The sequence below is a fragment of the Saccopteryx leptura genome, chromosome 3, assembly GCF_036850995.1.
Source record: "Saccopteryx leptura isolate mSacLep1 chromosome 3, mSacLep1_pri_phased_curated, whole genome shotgun sequence".
In the NCBI taxonomy this organism is placed as follows: Eukaryota; Metazoa; Chordata; class Mammalia; order Chiroptera; family Emballonuridae; genus Saccopteryx; species Saccopteryx leptura.
Window position 1 is genome coordinate 82,007,838 of NC_089505.1, and position 18,897 is coordinate 82,026,734.

The following is an 18,897-nucleotide window of genomic DNA, read 5'->3' on the forward strand; positions in this document are numbered from 1 at the left end:
TGATGGCGCAGTGGATAAAGCGTCGACCTGGAGTGCTGCGGTTGCCGGTTCAAAACCCTGGTTTCCCTGGTCAAGACACATATGGGAGTTGATGCTTCCTGCTCCTCCCCTTTCTCTCTCTCTCTCTCTCTCTCTCTCTCTCTCCTAAAATGAATAAATTTTTTAAAAAAAGATAATAGAAGGAATTAGTAAAGGTAAAATAATACATTTTCTTAATGCAACAGGTTATAGTTTGTCCACCATAAAAGCAGCAATGTATTCAAATATGTATGTGAATATATATAAGTGAAAAGAATAAATGCAATGATACATGGATGAGACAGAAGAATTAAAAATAATAGTAATGGATTCTAGTATGTATTTGTGAATATATATGAGAAGTGCATAGCAGCAATGATACAGGGACTGGACAGAGGAATTAGGATTATTTTGTATGTTAAGATGCCACTACCTCTGCAGTGGCATAGAGTTATTTAAAAGTGGGTTTGGCCTTAACATGTGGTGGTGCATTGGATAGAGCGTCGGATTGGGACGCAGAGGACCCAGGTTCAAAACCCCAAGTGGTTTGAGCAAGGCTCACCAGCTTGAGCCCAAGCTGATTTAAGCAAAGCGGCACTCAGTCTGCTGTAGCCCCGGGTCAAGGCACATATGAGAAAGCAATCAATGAACAACTAAGGTTCCTCAATGAAGAATTGATGCTTCTCATCTCTCTCCCTTCCTGTCTGTCCCTATATGTGTCTCTGTCACTAAATAGCACACATGATTCTGGCACAAAATGGCATAAAATAAGTCACGTTCTCAGATGGGTTTCAAATTCGTAAAAGAACTGAAAAACATCTCTGATATGGAGTAGTAAATTTTTGAAAACGTGTCTTTCAGCGGGTTCCAACATAGGCACTGACATACAACCGGCAATGTCGTTCTGGGAACCAGAGTCACAGCACGACCCTACTTCTGTGCCTCCTGGTCTCCCCCACTGTCTGAAGTCTTTCCTCATTCTGGACCCCATATATTGTTAGCTCTATTAAGTGAATCCAGATCACGTGTATTTAAAAAGCCACAGGAGGCCGACAGCTATGAGTGGACTTTGCGTCATTGTGACATCGCGGTTCCATTGTAGGTGTCGCTGCTCCGAACTTGCTCTGCTCCCGGGGTCTGACATAACCGGCCGCTCATCTTCCTTAACTCCCTGCACTGCTTTCTGAGAAAGCTGGTAGGTCCTTGGCCTGACCTGTGGTGGCGCAGTGGATAAAGCGTCGACCTGGAAATGCTGAGGTCGCCGGTTCAAAACCCTGGGCTTGCCTGGTCAAGGCACATATGGGAGTTGATGCTTCTAGCTCCCCCCCTTCTCTCTCTCTCTCTCTCTCTCTCTCTCTCTTCCTCTCTCTCTCCTCTCTAAAAATGAATAAATAAAATAAAAATAAAAAATAAAACAAACAAACAAAAAAAAGCTGGTAGGTCCTCTTTAAGAACGAGCGAAGTGCTACCCTCTTAGTAGCCCCGTCATTCTATTCACCATTGCCCCTGACCCTGTTATTTGGCCTTTAATCGCCACTAGGGACTGACTTGGAAAGTGAGACAGTGACAGGTGGTGGCGAATGCGGGAACTGCAATACCCAGAAGTCTTTGCGGCTGAGGAACGACGCGCGTACAGCATAGTCAAACGAAGGGGGCAGGACTTCCGGCGCTTGTTTTGATCGGCATTTCAATCGCCCTCCAGTCGTTCCCCGGGTTAGCACCTCAGAGGTGAGTGGTCCGGAAAAGACCGGCAGAAAGGCGCTGTCCGCGCTGCACGGAGGCCACCGTGAGGCCCGGTGCCCTGTTCCCTCCCACTCTCCTCGACTCTCCCCACAGGCGGAGGCGGGGCCGCGCGTGCGCGCAAGTCAGGTATGTGCTGCGTGCGCCGGGCCTCACCTCTGAGTCGGTGCCCGGATGGAGCGGCGCTGCCTGTTCCCCGCGTGAGGCCTGGGTACTTGGCTTGAGCAAGGGGTCACTCGCTCTGCTGCAGCCCGCCAGTCAAGCACATGTGAGAAAGCAATCAATAAACAACTAAGGAGCTGCAACAAAGAATTGATGCTTCTCATCTCCCTTCCTGTCTTTCTGTCCCTGTCCCTCTCTCTGTTTCTGTCACAAAATAAAATGACGGAAACCAAGTGGAGGAATGGAGGTGGTGAGGTCACGCTGTTGACCCCAGTGCAACTACGGTGGACTTGTGATGACAATTTGGAAAAGCTTCATAGAGCAGAAGGTGTTTACTGTTGCAAGGAAAAGAAAAGTTTGGCGTCAGCTGGCCTCCTAGGTAGTTCTGCCTGAACATCTGAAAGTATGGAATTAAGGAAATTAGGGAAAGGAGCGGGGTTCAGTGGGAAGATAATGGACATGTTGAGCTCGAGCCCGAGATGTATCAGGGTGGACATGTCATATGTGTAGGTGAAGAAAAGGGTCTGGAGGTAGAGAAAGGGGGCAAGAATGGAGACATCAAAGTAGTGGAGTGACCAAGGCGTGGCCTGAGGACCAGATGGAGGAGGGAGGGTCCTAAGGTTCTTATTCTGAATGGGCCCTGTGGTGGGGGAGGGGAGGCCGTGGGAAGAGGGTCTTGGCAACTCTGATGCTCCCTCGGAGAAGGGCAGACCTGACATGGGGATTCTAGCCTCAATCTGCAGAAAAGGAGGGTTTCTGGGGAAAGGCGCTTCCTTCAGTAGAGCCTGGGGTCTGCGCTGGTTTAAAATCTCTGCCCTAGGATGCCCCCAACCCTCAGGGCCACTCCCTGTGGAGTAAAAGAACAGTCAGCCAGACTGTTAGAGCTTCTGGGTCCTAGACTGGGGGCACTGCAGCCTCACCTCCACCTCTCAGGGCAAGAGGGATGAGCCACTCCTTTAGTCAAGGGCCCCACACAAGCACATTAAAGAGGATCATGTAGCAGGCAGACCTGGTTACAGAATGGACAATAGCTGAACTACCAGCTCAGTCTGTCCTTAAAACAATTTAAGAATATATGAAAAGCGCCCTGGATGTTTGGCTCAGCAGTACAGCATCAGACGGGTGTGTGGAAGTCCCAGGTTCGGTTTCTGACCATGGCACACAGGAGAAGCACCCATCTGCTTGTCCACCCTTCCTCCTCTTTCTCTCTATCTCTCTTTTCCCCTCCCACAGCCAAGGCTCCAATGAAGCCAAGTTGGCTCTTCGCTGAGGATGGATGGGTCCATGGCCTCTGCCTCAGGTGCTGGAATGGCTCCAGTTGCAGCAGAGCAATGCCCCAGATGGGAAGAGCATCACCCCCTGATGGGCTTGCTGGTGGATTCCCGTTGGGCGGGAGTCTGTCTACAGCCCCCCACTTCTCACTTCTGGAAAAAAAGAAAAAGAATATGAAAAGCATCCTGGCCAAAGTAGCTCAATGAATACAGTGTAGTCTCTTGCACTAAGGTTGTGGGTTTTAACCCCAAGCCCAGCCTGCATGAAAATCAATCAATGAGTGTACAACTAAATGGAACAAGTAAGTGGTTAATGAGTTGATACTTCTCTCATTCTCTCCCTCTCTCCTCTCTCTCTCTCTCTCTCTCTCTCTCTCTCTCTCCCTTCTCCTTTCCTCTTTCTCAAATAAATGGAAAAATATTTGCAGTATTAAAAATAAATAAGCGGCTCTCGTGGAGGCAGCTAGCGTGAGGCTGGGGAGTGTTGAGCCTCGCGTTGTGCCCTGCACTGCCCAGACTGGCAAACAATACAGTCAGGATGGCTAAAGGTGATCCCAAGAAGCCCAAGGGCAAGATGTCTGCTTATGCCTTTGTGCAGACATGCAGAGAGGAACATAAGAAGAAAAACCCAGAGGTTCCTGTCAATTTTGCAGAATTTTCTAAGACGTGCTCCGAGAGGTGGAAGACAATGTCAGGGAAAGAGAAATCTAAATTTGATGAGATGGCAAAGGCAGATAAAGTACGCTATGATCAGGAAATGAAGGATTATGGACCAGCTAAGGGAGGCAAGAAGAAGGACCCTAATGCTCCCAAAAGGCCACTGTCTGGATTCTTCCTGTTCTGTTCAGAATTCTGCCCCAAGATCAAATCCACAAACCCTGGCATCTCTATTGGAGATATTGCAAAGAAGCTGGGCGAGATGTGGAATAACTTAAGTGACAATGAAAAGCAGCCTTACAACAATAAGGCTGCAAAGCTGAAGGAGAAGTATGAGAAGGATGTTGCCGACTATAAATCTAAAGGAAAATTTGATGGTGCAAAAGGCCCTGCTAAAGTTGCCCAGAAAAAGATGGAAGAGGAAGATGAAGACGAGGAGGAAGAGGAGGAGGAGAAGAGGAAGATGAATAAAAAAACTTTATATCTGTCTCCTTGTGAATACCCTAGAGTAGGGGAGTGCTGTAATTGACAACAGCTCTTAAGAGGTGTCTGTTGCCCTCATTAGGATTAATCACACAATTGGATCATGATCATATATGTAGTCTTTCAAAGAGCTCTAGAAATTGTCAGTGGTTTACATGAAGTGGCCATGGGTGTCTGGAGCACCCTGAAACTGTATCAAAGTTGTACATATTTCCAAACATTTTTAAAATGAAAAGGCTCTCGTGTTCTCCTCACTCTGTGCACTTTGCTGTTGGTGTGACAAGGCATTTAAAAATGTTTTTGCCATTTTCTTTAATCAGTAAGGTGGTATCTATATGATTATTGTCTAGAAATCCTGGGTTATCAACTGTACATATCTATAGTTTGTAAAAAGAACAAAACAACCAAGACAAGCTTTTTTTTTTTTCTTCTTCTTTTTTTTTTTTTTTCTTCCATTTTTCTGAAGCTGGAAATGGGGAGAGACAGTCAGACAGACTCTCGCATGCGCCCGACCGGGATCCACCCGGCACGCCCACCAGGGGCGACGCTCTGCCCATCCTGGGCATCGCCATGTTGCGACCAGAGCCACTCTAGCGCCTGAGGCAGAGGCCAAGGAGCCATCCCCAGCACCCGGGCCATCTTTGCTCCAATGGAGCCTTGGCTGCGGGAGGGGAAGAGAGAGACAGAGAGGAAAGCGCGGCGGAGGGGTGGAGAAGCAAATGGGTGCTTCTCCTATGTGCCCTGGCCGGGAATCGAACCCGGGCCAAGACAAGCTTTTGATGCTCTTTGCTTGGCGTTGAGAATGTGGGGAAGATGCCTTTTGGAGGGGCTGTAGCTCAGGGCGTTCAATGTGAGGCTGGACCTGTGGACACTGCAGTGGGCATCCATTTAGCTTTAGGTTGTCTTGTTTTTGTATATAGTGACGTAGCATTTTGCCATTCTTAGCTATGGAAGGCATGAGAAGTGTTTGGATTTTAGTTAAGTGCTGTAGTTTTTACCTGTTTGTTGTAAAACAAACTAGAACTCTTTGTTGTCAGCAAAAAGCCACTGCATTGATGAAAGTTCAGGAACCTTCTGTACAAAACACAATTTACAACATTTTGTTATTTTTTTGTATGTTTAGAATGCTGAAATGTTTTTGAAGTTAAATAAACGGCATTACATTTTTTAAGCTGTTCTCTGTAAAAACAAAAAAATAATAATAAACAAATAAATAAAACAATATATGAAAAGTTTTTTGATTTAAACATGAATAAACCAGCATCTCTCTAATTTTGTACACACTGGTAGGTAGTTAGAAATGAACCTATTCAACAGGTCAACTTATGCAAACACTTTATACTTGGTTTGACATTAATTTACCTGTAAGTATGCGTGTCCAATGAATGTAGTTTTAGATGTGAATGCTTTGAAATCTTTTTTTTTTTTTTTTAAGATATTATTTATTGCTTTTAGAGGTGAGAAAGAGAAAAAGGCAAGCCCAGGGACGGTGGGGAAGTCGCAACTCTTACTGATTGCTTTTCTATGTGCCTTGACCAGAGAGGCCAGGGTTTCAAACTGGTGACCTCAGAACTCCAGGTCAACACTTTATCCACAGCGCCACCACAGGTCAGGCAACCCTCTGAAATCTTACAAAGCAGTAACATTAAAGACCTCAATTTCAAATCTTGACCACTTCATTGTACTGAAAATATCAAACTGTTGATTCTATGATTATAATAGCTGATCATGGTATATACTCCTTATATTTGATACCAGTTTGAGCCCGACGGAGTTGGAAGCATTTTGATCCCATCAACATTTTCTTTTCCCTGAGTTCTTCTCCAGGGTCACCCAGCTCATGAGAGGCCGACCTGCTTTCTGAGCCGCTGAGCTCAGACCATCGGGCTCAGATCACTTTGCTCCAGGGCCCGGGGTGATGTTCCCGCTCAGCAGGTGGGATCCTACCATGGTTATCTTAATTCTCATGGCCTTCCTCTTCCCACAGGGTCCCATGGCAATGGCAGAAATACTTTCGGACCCCGCACAGGCGAGTAGAATGTGTCCATTATCACCCATCCCAGTTATCACTCCAGTGGTTTTGGCACCTTGACATATGTCTCCTCAGGGCATGGTAGTGTCCCGGACCTTCTCCCATCCTTCTCACTCTCTTGAGTCTGAAGACCTGAGTTTTCACCAGGCCTGTGTTGTAGGGAGCTGTTCCCATCTCTGACAACGGAAGGTGTAAGATGTGGCAGGGAATTCTGGGCACAGGATTTAGAGTGTTCAAATGCTAGGAGATGATGAGAGAAGAAGAGGGCCTGACTACTCAGGGGCAGGTGGTGCAATACAGAAGGGGGAGAGGGCTGAGGAACCTGGCATCCTTGCAGCTGAGGCTCAAGCAAGAAGCTGGGTGGTGACAGGAGACCTTCAGGCTTGGGTTTAGCACAGGCATAGGGGACTTTGGTGTTTATAAGCAGAATAGGGTCTGAATTGGATGCTGGAGGCATTTCGCATGCACGGCCTGGATTCCATGTGCAGACTGATACCTTAGGGGAGTGGTCCCCCACCCCCGGGCCGCGGTCCGGTACCGGTCCGTGGGCCATTTGTTACCGGTCCGCAGAGAAAGAATAAATAACTTACATTATTTTTGTTTAATTTGTATTTAAGTCTGAACGATGTTTTATTTATTTTTATTTATTTATTTTTATTTTTTTTATTTATTCATTTTAGAGAGGAGAGAGAGAGGGAGAGAGAAGGAGAGAGAGAGGGAGGAGAGAGACGGGGGAGGAGCTGGAAGCATCAATTCCCATATGTGCCTTGACCAGGCAAGCCCAGGGTTTCGAACCGGTGACCTCAGCATTTCCAGGTTGACGCTTTATCCACTGCGCCACCACAGGTCAGGCAATCTGGTCATTTTTTAAAAATAAAACATCGCGGTTCGAAACCCTGGGCTTGCCTGGTCAAGGCACATATGGGAGTTGATGCTTCCAGCTCCTCCCCCCCTTCTCTCTCCTCTCTGTCTCTCCCTCTCCTCTCTAAAAAAAAAAAATGAATAAAAATTAAAAAAAAAAAAGCCACATGACAACAGAACCACTCCTGGCTGGCTGTTGCTAAATATTAAAAAAAAAAAAAGACCAGATTCCCTCTGTTATATCCGTCTAAGACTCACTCTTGACACTTGTCTCGGTCATGTGACACACCCTAAAGGCCGGTCCATGGCCCAAAAAAGGTTGGGGACCACTGCCTTAGGGTGTGGAGGAGGTGCCAATGGTTGAGCTGGGGATATCGGTGGAGTTTTCCCGTTGCAAGAGTCAGAGTCATTGACCCACAGGCCATGGCATTGCGCACTTAAGAGAGAAGGAGGGGTCCTGGCTGATTGGCTCAGTGGTAAAGTGTCGGCCCAGCGTGTGGAAGTCCCAGGTTTGATTCCCAGTCAAGGCACACAGGAGAAGCGCCCATCTGCTTCTCCACCCATCTTCCTCTCATTCCTCTTTATCTCTCTCTTCCCCACCTGCAGCCAAGCCTCCATTGGAGCAAAGAGGGCCCGAGTCCTGAGGATGGCTCCATGGCCTCCGCCTCAGGTGCTAGAATGGCTCCGGTTGCAATGGAGCAACACCACAGATGGACAGAGCATTGCTCCCTGGTGTGCATGCCGGGTGGATTTCAGTCGGACACATGTGGGAGTCTGTTTCTCTGCCTCCCCCTGCTTCTCACTTCAGAAAAACAAACAAAATTAAAATAGAGAGAGAGAAGGACAAGTCCCAAACTGGTAGTCTGTGAGACAGGATCTGGGGGATGCCAGAGATATTGGCTGGCAGGAGAGAGGTGGGGCCAACAGAAGGTGCTTTTCTGTTTCATCTCCCACACATTTGATGCCATGTGGTATGATCGATGGGAAGGACAGAGCTGGCACCTGTACCTCCACAGCAGATAACTCTCTCACTGTGAAGTCGAGGAGGAGATGGATGTACAGTAATGACGGAAGATCCTGGAGAGAAAAGTGGATGAGTGATTGTACCCATGGGATTTTTATTTAATGAGGTGAATGAGCAAGTGACATATAGAGAGGCCAGAGAATTTAAAGAGGTTTTTTATTATATTTACTGGGAGGAGGGCATTCACCACATAACACAGGGCTCTGTGTGGAGGTACGAGGGAAGGGAAGCTTAGGCCAGAGCCTTTATTGTGCCATTCCAGGGAAATGCAGGGCGTGGGGTATGACAGCTCTGGGCTGCTTAGTTTGTATAAGGCTAGTGTTCCTGGGGCACAGGGGCTGTCCTCGCTGTCTGATACCCCGCCCTGGGCTGATTTAGATTAGGGAAAAATTCTCACTTAGTGTGTGAGAGTTAGTTAAAAATTTTGTTCATTAATGGGCTTTCAATTGCAAGGATGATACAATTTGGGTCAGTAGTTTAACCAGTAATTAATGGATGGGCAAATAGACAAATTTAGAATCCACAGAAACACAGTTAAAACATGCTGCTCAGCAACCAACCTGTCATTATTTTTATAGGGCCATGTGGCCTTTGAGGACGTGGCCATACATTTCTCCCAGGAGGAGTGGGGACTCCTGGATGAGGCTCAGAGACGCCTGTACTGCTGTGTGATGCTGGAGAACTTGGCACTTCTGTGTTCTGTAGGTAAGGCCCTCACTCCCACCCAGGATCCTGGGCTGAGCTCTGTTCTATTCCTTTTAAGGGCAACTCTGTGAGACCGTGGGCACCACTTCCTGTCCTGTTTTCCTGGCACCTATGTAGTTGGTTCCAGACCAGGCTGTGTGCCTTGTGCCCAAGAAGCACTTTCCCTGGTGCTCTGAGTACTCCCCAGGTCTCTGGCTTGAGCTCAAGGTCAATAGCTTGAGCTAGGGGACACTGGCTTAACTGGAGCCTCCTGGTCAAGGCACATGTGAGAAAGCAGTCAATGAACAACTAAGGAGCTGCAACAATTAGTTGATGCTTCTCATCTCACTCCCTTTCTGTCAGTCTGTCTCTCTCAACAACAACAACAAAAAAAAAAAAAAGAGAGAGAGAAAATCTCATGCCCAAAGTGGTGGTATTAGGACATTGGGCCTTTAGGGGGTGATTAAGTCATTACTGCAGAGCTCTCATGGATGAGATTAGTGTTCTAATAAAAGAGACCCCCACAGAGCTCCGTAGCCCCTTTCTGAGGGCCCCCACCTGAATATGCTGCCATCCTGATCTCGGCATTCTATCCTCCAGGACTGTGATAAATAAATTGTTGTTGTTTATAAGATTATTGTTGTTGCCTGACCAGGCAGTGGCGTAGTAGATAGAGCGTCGAACTGGGATGCGGAAGGACCCAGGTTCAAGACCCCAAGGTCGCCAGCTTGAGCGCGGGCTCATCTGGCTTGAGCAAAAAGCTCACCAGCTTGACCCGAGGTCGCTGGCTCAAGCAAGGGGTTACTCGATCTGCTGAAGGCCCACGGTCAAGGCACGTATGAGAAAGCAATCAATGAACAACTAAGGTGTTGCAACGAAAAACTGATGATTGATGCTTCTCATCTCCATTCCTGTCTGTCTGTCCTTATCTATCCCTCTCTCTGACTCTCTCTCTGTCCTTGTAAAAAAAATTAAATTAAATTAAAAAAAAAAAGATTATTGTTGTTGCCCTGGCCGGTTGGCTCAGTGGTAGAGCATTGGCCCAGCGTGTAGAAGTCCTGGGTTTGATTCCCGGTCAGGGCACACAGGAGAAGTGCCCATCTGCTTCTCCACCCTTCCTCTTCTCCTTTCTCTCTGTCTCTCTCTTCCCCTCCCGCTGCCAAGGCTCTACTGGAGCAAAAATTGGCCCGGGCACTCAGGACAGCTCCATGGCCTCCATCTCAGGCGCTAGAATGGCCTGACCGCAACGGTGGCCTGGCCACAATGGAGCAATGCCCCAGATGGGCACAGCATTGCCCCCTGGTGAGCATGTCAGGTGGATCCTGGTCAGACTCATGTGGGAGTTTGTCTGCCTCCCCACTTCTAACTTCAGAAAAATTAAAAAAAAAAAAAGATTATTGTTGTTAAATTACCACCCACTCTGTGTGTGGTAATCTGTTATTGCAGCCTGAATGGATTAAGACCTCTGTCTTGACTCCTTTCTCGTCATCAGGACTGAGTTTTCCAGGCCCACCTCTGCACAGCAGGCTTTATTCTCGCTGGTTCTGGGCCCCCTTCCCTATCCGCAGTCCAAGCATTATTTTATGGGTGTGTCTCACTCACGTTTCTCATGGGGCAGCCCCCTCCCGCCAAAGTCAACATGTACGTACATCACTGGCATTTCTCTGCTTTCAGATAGTTTGCATGGAGCCCAGGATGACGAGACCCCTTTGGAGCAAGGTGATTCTGCCAGCGTGTCTCAGGTCAGGACTCCAAAACCAGGTCTTTCCACCCAGAAGACCCAACCCTGTGAGAAGAAGGACATTTTGCAATTGGCTGAGCCAGGTGACATGTACTCTGATCAAGGACTACACATTTGTGGGACAAATTTGCATCAGCACCATGTGGAGCAGATAGAAGACAATATGCCCCCAAGCTTTGAGGGGAGGCTTTCATTCGTGATCAGTGGCAGCACTCACATGGCAAAGGAGACCTTCACATGCAATAAAAGTGAAAAGGACTTCCCAGCCAGCACAGGACAACTCCAGCACCTGCCTTCTGACAGTGGCTGGAAGCCACATGGGGACACCGAGTGCAGAGAGGCCTTTGAAAGTGGACAGAATGATTACAAGTGCACTCAGTGTGGGAAAAGCTTCAGCCGACAACAGCTACTTGTTCAGCACCAGAAAATCCATACTGGAGTAAGGCCTTATGAGTGCAGTGAGTGTGGGAAATTTTTTTTTTTTTTTTTTTTTTTTTTTTTTTTTTTTTTTTTTAGTGAGTGTGGGAAATTTTTTAGGTACAAGTCCACGCTCATTGGTCACCAGAGAGTCCACATGGAATCAAGCCATTATGAGTGCATCAAATGTGGGGAATTCTTCAAGTACAAAGCTAACTTTGTGAAACATCAGCAAAATCACACTGGAGAATGGCCTTACGAGTACAGAGAATGTGGAAAATTCTTTAGATACAACGATAGACTGATAAGACATCAGAGAGTTCACACTGGAGAAAGGCCTTATGAGTGCAGTGACTGTGGGATGGCCTTCATTAGGAAGTTTCACCTTGTTCAACACCAGAGAGTTCACACTGGAGAGAAGCCTTTTAAGTGCAGGGAATGTGGGAAATTTTTTAGGCACAAGTCCACACTCATGGGTCACCAGAGAGTCCATACTAAATCAAGCCATTATGTGTGTGGCAAATGTGGAAAATTCTTCAAGTACAATGCCAACTTTGTGAAACATCAGCAAATTCACACTGGAGAATGGCCTTATGAGTGTAGAGAATGTGGGAAATCCTTTAGGTACCACTGCAGACTCATTAGACATAAGAGAGTTCACACTGGGGAAAGACCATATGAGTGCAGTGAATGTGGGAAATTCTCTCAGGACAACTCCAACCTCATTAAACATTGGAGAAATCACACTGGAGAGAGGCCTCATGAGTGCAGTGAATGTGGGAAAGCTTTTAGCCACAAGCATATACTTGTTGAGCATCAAAAAATCCACACTGGAGAAAGGCCTTACAAGTGCAGCAAATGTCAGAAGGCCTTCTTTAGAAGGTCCCACCTTGTTCATCACGAGAAAATCCACAATCAAGACCAGCCTATGAGGACAGCAAAGGGTTTCAGCCTGTTTGCATCCAGGCACTTTTAAAATAAACTTTACTTTTGGCTCATACTAGCCTTATGTTTTTTATTTGGCCCATGGTTTTTGCCTTCCATTTACTTTTTTTTGTGTGTGTGTGTGTATTTTTCTAAAGTGAGAAGTGGGGAGCCAGAGAGACAGGCTCCTGCATGCACCCGACCAGGATCATGCGCTCGACCAGGATCCACTGGGCACGCCCACCAGGCGGCAATGCTCTGCCCATCTGGGGTGTTGCTTCATTGCAACCAGAGCCATTCTAGTGCTTGAGGTGGAGGCCATGGAGCCATCCTCAGCGTCTGGGGCAGCTTGGCTTCAATGGAGCTTTAACTGCGGAAGAGGAAGAGAGAGACAAAGAGGAAGGAGAAGGTGAAGGGTGGAGAAGCAGATGGGCGCTTCTCCTGTGTGCTCTGACCAGGAATCAATCCCGACACACACGCGGGGCCAACGCTCTACCACTGAGCCAACCGGCCAGGGCCTTGTTTTCTTATTTTTTAAATGTATTTTCTATCTATATTGGTGTGGGATGATTGGTTTGTAGTTTTTCTTTTCTTGTGATGTCTCTGTCTTCAATGTTAGAGGAATTCTGATGTCACTGATTGAGTTGGTATTTGTTTTCTCCTTTATTATCTGGAAGAGTTTGTGAGAGGTTGGAGATTCCTTTTTTTTCTTTTTTAAAGGACTGGAGGACACCTGCGGTCTCGAACTGTCCTCTCAACTGAGAATGGTAATTGAATCTTTTTTGTAAAATGGGTTGTTGTAATTTTCTTGTAAAGGCATCTGGGCCGAGATTTTATTTTTGGAAGTTTTTTTATAAAAATTATTTAGTGTAGTACTATATAGACTTTCTACTTACTTATTTTTATAATTTGTGTCTTTCTGGGAATCCATGCATTTCAACTGAATTGTCTAGCTTCAAGGGATAAAGACTTGATAATATTTCCTTATAATGCTTTTAATATCTGTAGCATAAGTTGTATCTTCCCTTCATTCCTGATTTCCTTAATTTAACTTCTTCCTTATTTTAATTGTCAGCCTGCATAAAGTTTTATCAATTTTAGCTATCTTTTGAAAGAAACAACTCTTCGTTTTACACATTTTTTAGAGTTTGCTTTGGTTTTCTATGTGAATGGTTTTGTTTTCATCTTTCTTGTTTCCTGTCTCCTCCTTTCTTTAAGGTTATTTAATTTCATTTTTTCTCCTTTCTTAACCCGGAAACCTAGATTTTTTCTTCTGTTAATTTTTTTTACTGATTGATTTTGGAGAGATGGAGGAAGTGGTGAATAAACAAGAAGCATTAATTCATAGTTGTTTCTTGTATGTGCCTTGACTGAGCAAGCCTGGTGTTTCGAGCTGACAACCGCAGCATTCCAGGTCAGTGCTTTGTTCACTGTGCCACGGCAGAAGCCTAGGTTTTAGATATCTTTCTTTTTTTAAAGCTTCACTGTTGCCTCTAAGCACTTGTTTTCCTGGGTCTCATCAGTTTTTGGTGTGTAGCATCTTTATTTTCACCTGATGGACGATTTATATGCTTTAAATTTGCTCAGATAATTTTTTCTCTTACTTGTAGGGTTTTGTTTTGTTTTGCAGCTTGTTGATTGACAAGTCTCTTCCTATTACATTTGCAAGGCTAGTATCACAGATCATGAGGAATATTGTTCAGTCAAAAGCCCTAGTGTGTCAGCTGAAGGCTGAAAGAAGGGGAAAATCGTGGGTTTTGTTAGAAATACCTATCACCTTTTGGTATGTTTACTCTGAACAAGGGGTTGAGCAAAAGCGGCAAGGCATAACAATCAGTCGTGCAGCCTTTCTCTGCTGTTTTCTTCTTGCAAAACTCAAACTATGCTATTCAACAACTTCCATTACTCCTTCCCCCACACCCTATCTCTGGAAAACTTTAATCTGCCTTTTGTCTATGGATTTGACTATTCTGGGGATATCATTTGGTAAAATCATACAGATGTGCTCTTTTGGGACAAGCTTACTTTACTTATCATGTTTTCAAGATTCATCCATGTTGTAGCATATGCAAGAGTTTCCCATTTTTTGGTTAAGGCTGAATATATATCATGTTTCTTTTTTCACTCATCCATCAATACATACTTGAGTTGCTTCCACATTAAATTTTATTTTTTATTTTTAATTGTTTGTGTGTGTTTGTGTTTGTGTGTGTGTGTGTGTGTGTGTGTGTGTGTGTATTTTTCTGAAGTGAGAGCGAAGAGGCACTCAGATTCCCGCATTTCCTGACCGGGATCCATCCAGTATGCCCACCAGGGGGCAATGATCTGTCCATCTGGGGCATTGCTCCGTGGGGGCTGGAGCCATTCTAGCACCTGAGGCAAAGGCCATGGAGCTGTCCTCAGTGCCTGGGCCAACGCTCCTCCAATGGAGCCTTGGCTGTGAGAGGGGAAGAGAGAGATAGAGAGAAAGGAGAGGGGAAGGGTGGAGAAGCAGATGGGCGTTTCTCCTGTGTTCCCTGGCCAGAAATTGTACCTGGGACTTCCATATGCCAGACCAACACTCGACCGCTGAGCCAACCGGCCAGGGCCAGTAACAATTATTTGAACTTGTAATCTAAGGCAAAATGAAGTGAGCTTCTTATTTTCCTGCACAGGAGAGCTCTATGTATATGGCTATTTTTTCAAACCAAGCCCAAGCTACTGAAACATAAATGTTTGGAAAGTCTGGTGTTCAGACCTAGCAGACTTTCATAAGCCATGGTGGTTAATGCTTGACTGACTTTCTGGTGTATTATTGTGGTCACACCTCATGGATCTAATCACTGCCTCGCTGAATTTTAGGAGCCTGATACTAGCAATGATTTCCTAACTTTCAGAATGTTAGTCACTGGAGTAACACTTGTTGACAGGCTGACTTGCAGAATTTATATAAACATCCAAAGTTCGCTCTAATAAATGGTGATTTCGGCCCTGGTCGGTTGGCTCAGTGGTACAGCATCAGCCTGGCGTGCAGGAGTCCCAGGTTCAATTCCCGGCCAGGGCACACAGGAGAAGTGCCCATCTGTTTCTCCACCCCTCCCCCTCTCCTTCCTCTCTGTCTCTCTCTTCCCCTCCTGCAGCCAAGGCTCCATTGGAGCAAAGTTGGCCCGGGTGCTGAGGATGGCTCTGTGGCCTCTGCCTCAAGCACTAGAATGGCTCTGGTTGCAGCAGAGTGATGCCCCAGATGGGGCAGAGCATCGCCCCCTGGTGGGCGTGCCGGGTAGATCTCGGTCGGGCGCATGCGGGAGTTTGTCTGACTGCCTCCCCGTTTCCAACTTCAGAAAAATACAAAAAAAAAAAGGTGATTTATTTTTTTTAAATTTATTCATTTTAGAAAGGAGAGAGGGGGGGGAACAGGAAGCATCAACTCCCATATGTGCCTTGACCAGGCAAGCACAGGGTTTTGAACCAGAGACTTCAGTGTTCCAGGTCAACGCTTTATCCACTGTACCACCACACGTCAGGCAGTGAATATGAAAAATAAGCACTTTAATTCTTTTTTTTGATAAACACTTTGTTAAAAAAAATTTTTTTTCTTATTGATTTTGAGAGAGAGAGAGAGAGACATCAACTTGTGTCCCTCTCATTCATGCATTGGTTGATTCTTGTATGTGCCCTGACCATAGATCAAACCCACAACCTTGCTGTGTCAAGATAATGCTCTGACAAAGTGAGCTATCTGGTCAGGGCTAAACACTTTAATTATTTTCTTTTTTTTTTGTAACAGAGACAGAAACACAGAAAGACAGACAGGAAGAGAGAGGTGAGAAGCATCATTTTTTCGTTGTAGCCCCTTAATTGTTCATTGATTGCTTTCTCATATGTGCCTTGACCAGGGGGCTACAGCAGAATGAGTGACCCCTCGCTTAAGCCAGCAACCTTGCGCTCAAGCTGGTAAGCCTTGCTCAAACCAGAGGAGCCTGCGCTCAAGCCGGCGACCTTGGAGTTTTGAACCTGGGTCCTCTGCGTCCCAGTCCGACGCTCTATCCATTGCACCCCCGCCTGGTCAGGCTTAATTCTTTTTAAAAAAAATTATTGATTTTAGAGAGAGAAAGGAGGGTAGAGCAGGAAGCATCAATTCATAGTAATTGATTCTTTTATGTTCCTTGACCAGGGAGGCCCAGGGTTTTGTTTTTGTTTTTGTTTTGTATTTTTCTGAAGCTGGAAACGGGGAGAGACAGTCAGACAGACTCCCGCATGCGCCCGACCGGGATCCACCCGGCACGCCCACCAGGGGCCACGCTCTGCCCACCAGGGGGCGATGCTCTGCCCCTCCGGGGCATCGCTCTGCTGCACCAGAGCCAGTCTAGCGCCTGGGGCAGAGGCCAAGGAGCCATCCCCAGCGCCCGGGCCATCTTTGCTCCAATGGAGCCTTGGCTGTGGGAGGGGAAGAGAGAGACAGAGAGGAAGGAGGGGGGGGGTGGAGAAGCAAATGGGCGCCTCTCCCATGTGCCCTGCCCGGGAATCAAACCCGGGTCCCCCGCACGCCAGGCCGATGCTCTACCGCTAAGCCAATCGGCCAGGGCCAGGCCCAGGGTTTTGAACTGGCAACTTCAGCATTCCAGGTTGATGTTTTATCTACTGTACCACCATAGGTCAGGCTGATCCTCCTCTTTGATTTTCATTCAGGAAAACTTGCAGGAGAGACCATAAGGCATTACCCAGATACTTATTTGCAGGAGTATGGTTTTCAGCTAGTATAACCAGTAGGTGGTTTAATCACCAATTACAGTGGGAGAAAAATAGCTCAGTCTACTTTTTTTGGTCAAGCATTGCATAATGCTGAACACAGGATATTTAAGGCTTGCTTCCTCATGAAGTTAATACAGGATCCAGTACAAAATCATTAATTATAGGACATACCCTGTATACAAAACAGCAGACCACCCACTTCCAGATGTGTCTCCTGAAACTATTATTCCAGATGTGTCTCCTGAAACCTTGTAGGCACTTACTAGGTATTTGTGAGAGCAAGAAACACACACAACAGCACAGTTTCCCAATTCATTTTTACTTTTCCAGCAAGTTTTTCAGAATATTGTCTCAACGTATCCTTCCAAGTTGTTAGGCAAGATGTTCTCAAGTCTAAAAAAATAATAATAAATCACATTTTGGAGATAAACCCAGAGAGTGGCCAAGGGTCCAGCACAGCCACAGGTTCAACCTCCTCTCTGGCTCTTCAGACCTCACTGAAATCTTAACTTTTTTTCCATCTGTAACAGATGTTTCTCCGTAACTATTTTGCTAATTTTTTTTGGTAACTGTATCACCATTATTAAATTTCTGTCCCTCTATTTCAGAAGATTTTTTTCAGAGATGATTTCAACTCTGTGTGCACTCCCTATTGCGGCAATTTCAGGTGAATTGATAAACCACTTTCCAGCAAGGAAGGAGATCACAGAACCCCACACCTTTAACTCAGCGATAAGAAGCCTTTTTGCACAAGTGGTCAAAGGTTCAAAGGGCCCAGTCTGGCCCTGGCCAGTTGGCTCAGTGGTAGAGCGTCGGCTTGGTGTGTGGAAGTCCCAGGTTCGATTCCCTGTCAGGGTACTCACTCAGGAGAAGCGCCCATCTGCGTCTCCACCCTCCCCCCTCTTTTTCTTCTCTGTCTGTCTCTTCCCCTCCCTCAGACAAGGCTCCATTGGAGCAGAGTTGGCCCAGGCGCTGAAGATGGCTCCATGGCCTCCACCTCAGGCGCTAGAATGGCTCCAGTTGCAACAGAGCAACACACCAGATGGGCAGAGCATCGCCCCCTGGTTGGCATACCGATAGACCCTGGTCTGGCACATGCAGAAGTCTATCTGCCTCCCTGCTTCTAACTTCAGAAAAATACAAAAAAAAAAAAAAAAGGGCCCACTCTATCCTGGCAGGAAAGGTTATGTAATAAGTAACTCTCTTTTTCCGGTTTTCAAAAGAAATGGAAAATATTTCAGATATGCAGCAATATTATTTCAATGAAGAAAAAAGGAAAATGTATTGCAATAAAAATGTTCCTCTTCCTGCGAAATGCCAAGGTTGTGGGTTCTGTTCCCACACATAAAAAAATCAACAGGTCACGGTATGAATGGGTGAAACAGGAAGCCGATGTTTTTCTGTTTCTCTCCCTTGCTCTCTCTAAAGGTCAATAAAAACTTTTTTTTTTTGTATTTTTGAAGGAAATGTAGAACTCAGGTTCTTTTCTTCAACTAACTTCCCATCCTCCTTCATTCAGATTCCTCTGACCGGGCAGTAGAATGAGAAATAGCTAACTTGTTTACCCATCTCCCAACCCTTTTCTTCTGGTCATCCAACCATTCCTCAACCCCCTTACCTAGTTCATGATATCCCCATGTCTTCTGCCACCTTGATGCCGCCATTTAAGCTAGCCATTCGGGGAAAGATAAGATTGTATGTCAACACTCCAGCCAGTGGAGAAAAACCCAGCATCCTAGGCCCTGAGTTAGGGATAAAAACAAAATTTGCCATCTTCCCACACTCTTGCCGGCTGGCTTTCAATAGCAGCAGCAAGCACTTTTTGCAAAAGTTATTAAAGTTGCCTTGCTGAGGTATTTTATCTCCATGAGTTTTGCTTAATTTCATCGATAACATTTTTCTGTAGTGAGAAGTGTGGAGGCAGAGAGACAGACTCTAGCATGCACCTGACCAAGATCCACCCGGTATGCCCACCAGGGGAGGATGCTCTGCCCATCTGGGGCATTGCTCCGTTGCTCAGTAACCGAGCTCTTCTTAAGGCTTGAGGTGGAGGCCATGGAGACATCCTGAGTGCCTGGATCAACTTTGCTCCAGTGAAGCCTTGGCTGCAGGAGGAGAATAGAAAGAGAGAGAAAGGAGAGGGGCAAGGGTG

The 18,897-nt window shown here is 46.2% G+C and overlaps 1 protein-coding gene and 1 pseudogene across 1 annotated transcript; both read left to right on the top strand.

The window, feature by feature from the left end:
* Positions 1-1,076: 1,076 nt before the first annotated feature.
* On the top strand, positions 1,077-12,066 carry LOC136398253 (zinc finger protein 548-like). Its single transcript, XM_066372615.1, has 6 exons — positions 1,077-1,116; positions 1,559-1,648; positions 1,721-1,887; positions 6,319-6,360; positions 8,827-8,953; positions 10,607-12,066. The coding sequence occupies exons 1-6, from the start codon at positions 1,077-1,079 to the stop codon at positions 12,064-12,066; spliced, it is 1,926 nt and encodes a 641-aa protein (XP_066228712.1).
* On the top strand, positions 3,665-4,744 carry LOC136399499 (high mobility group protein B3 pseudogene; annotated as a pseudogene).
* Positions 12,067-18,897: the final 6,831 nt, after the last annotated feature.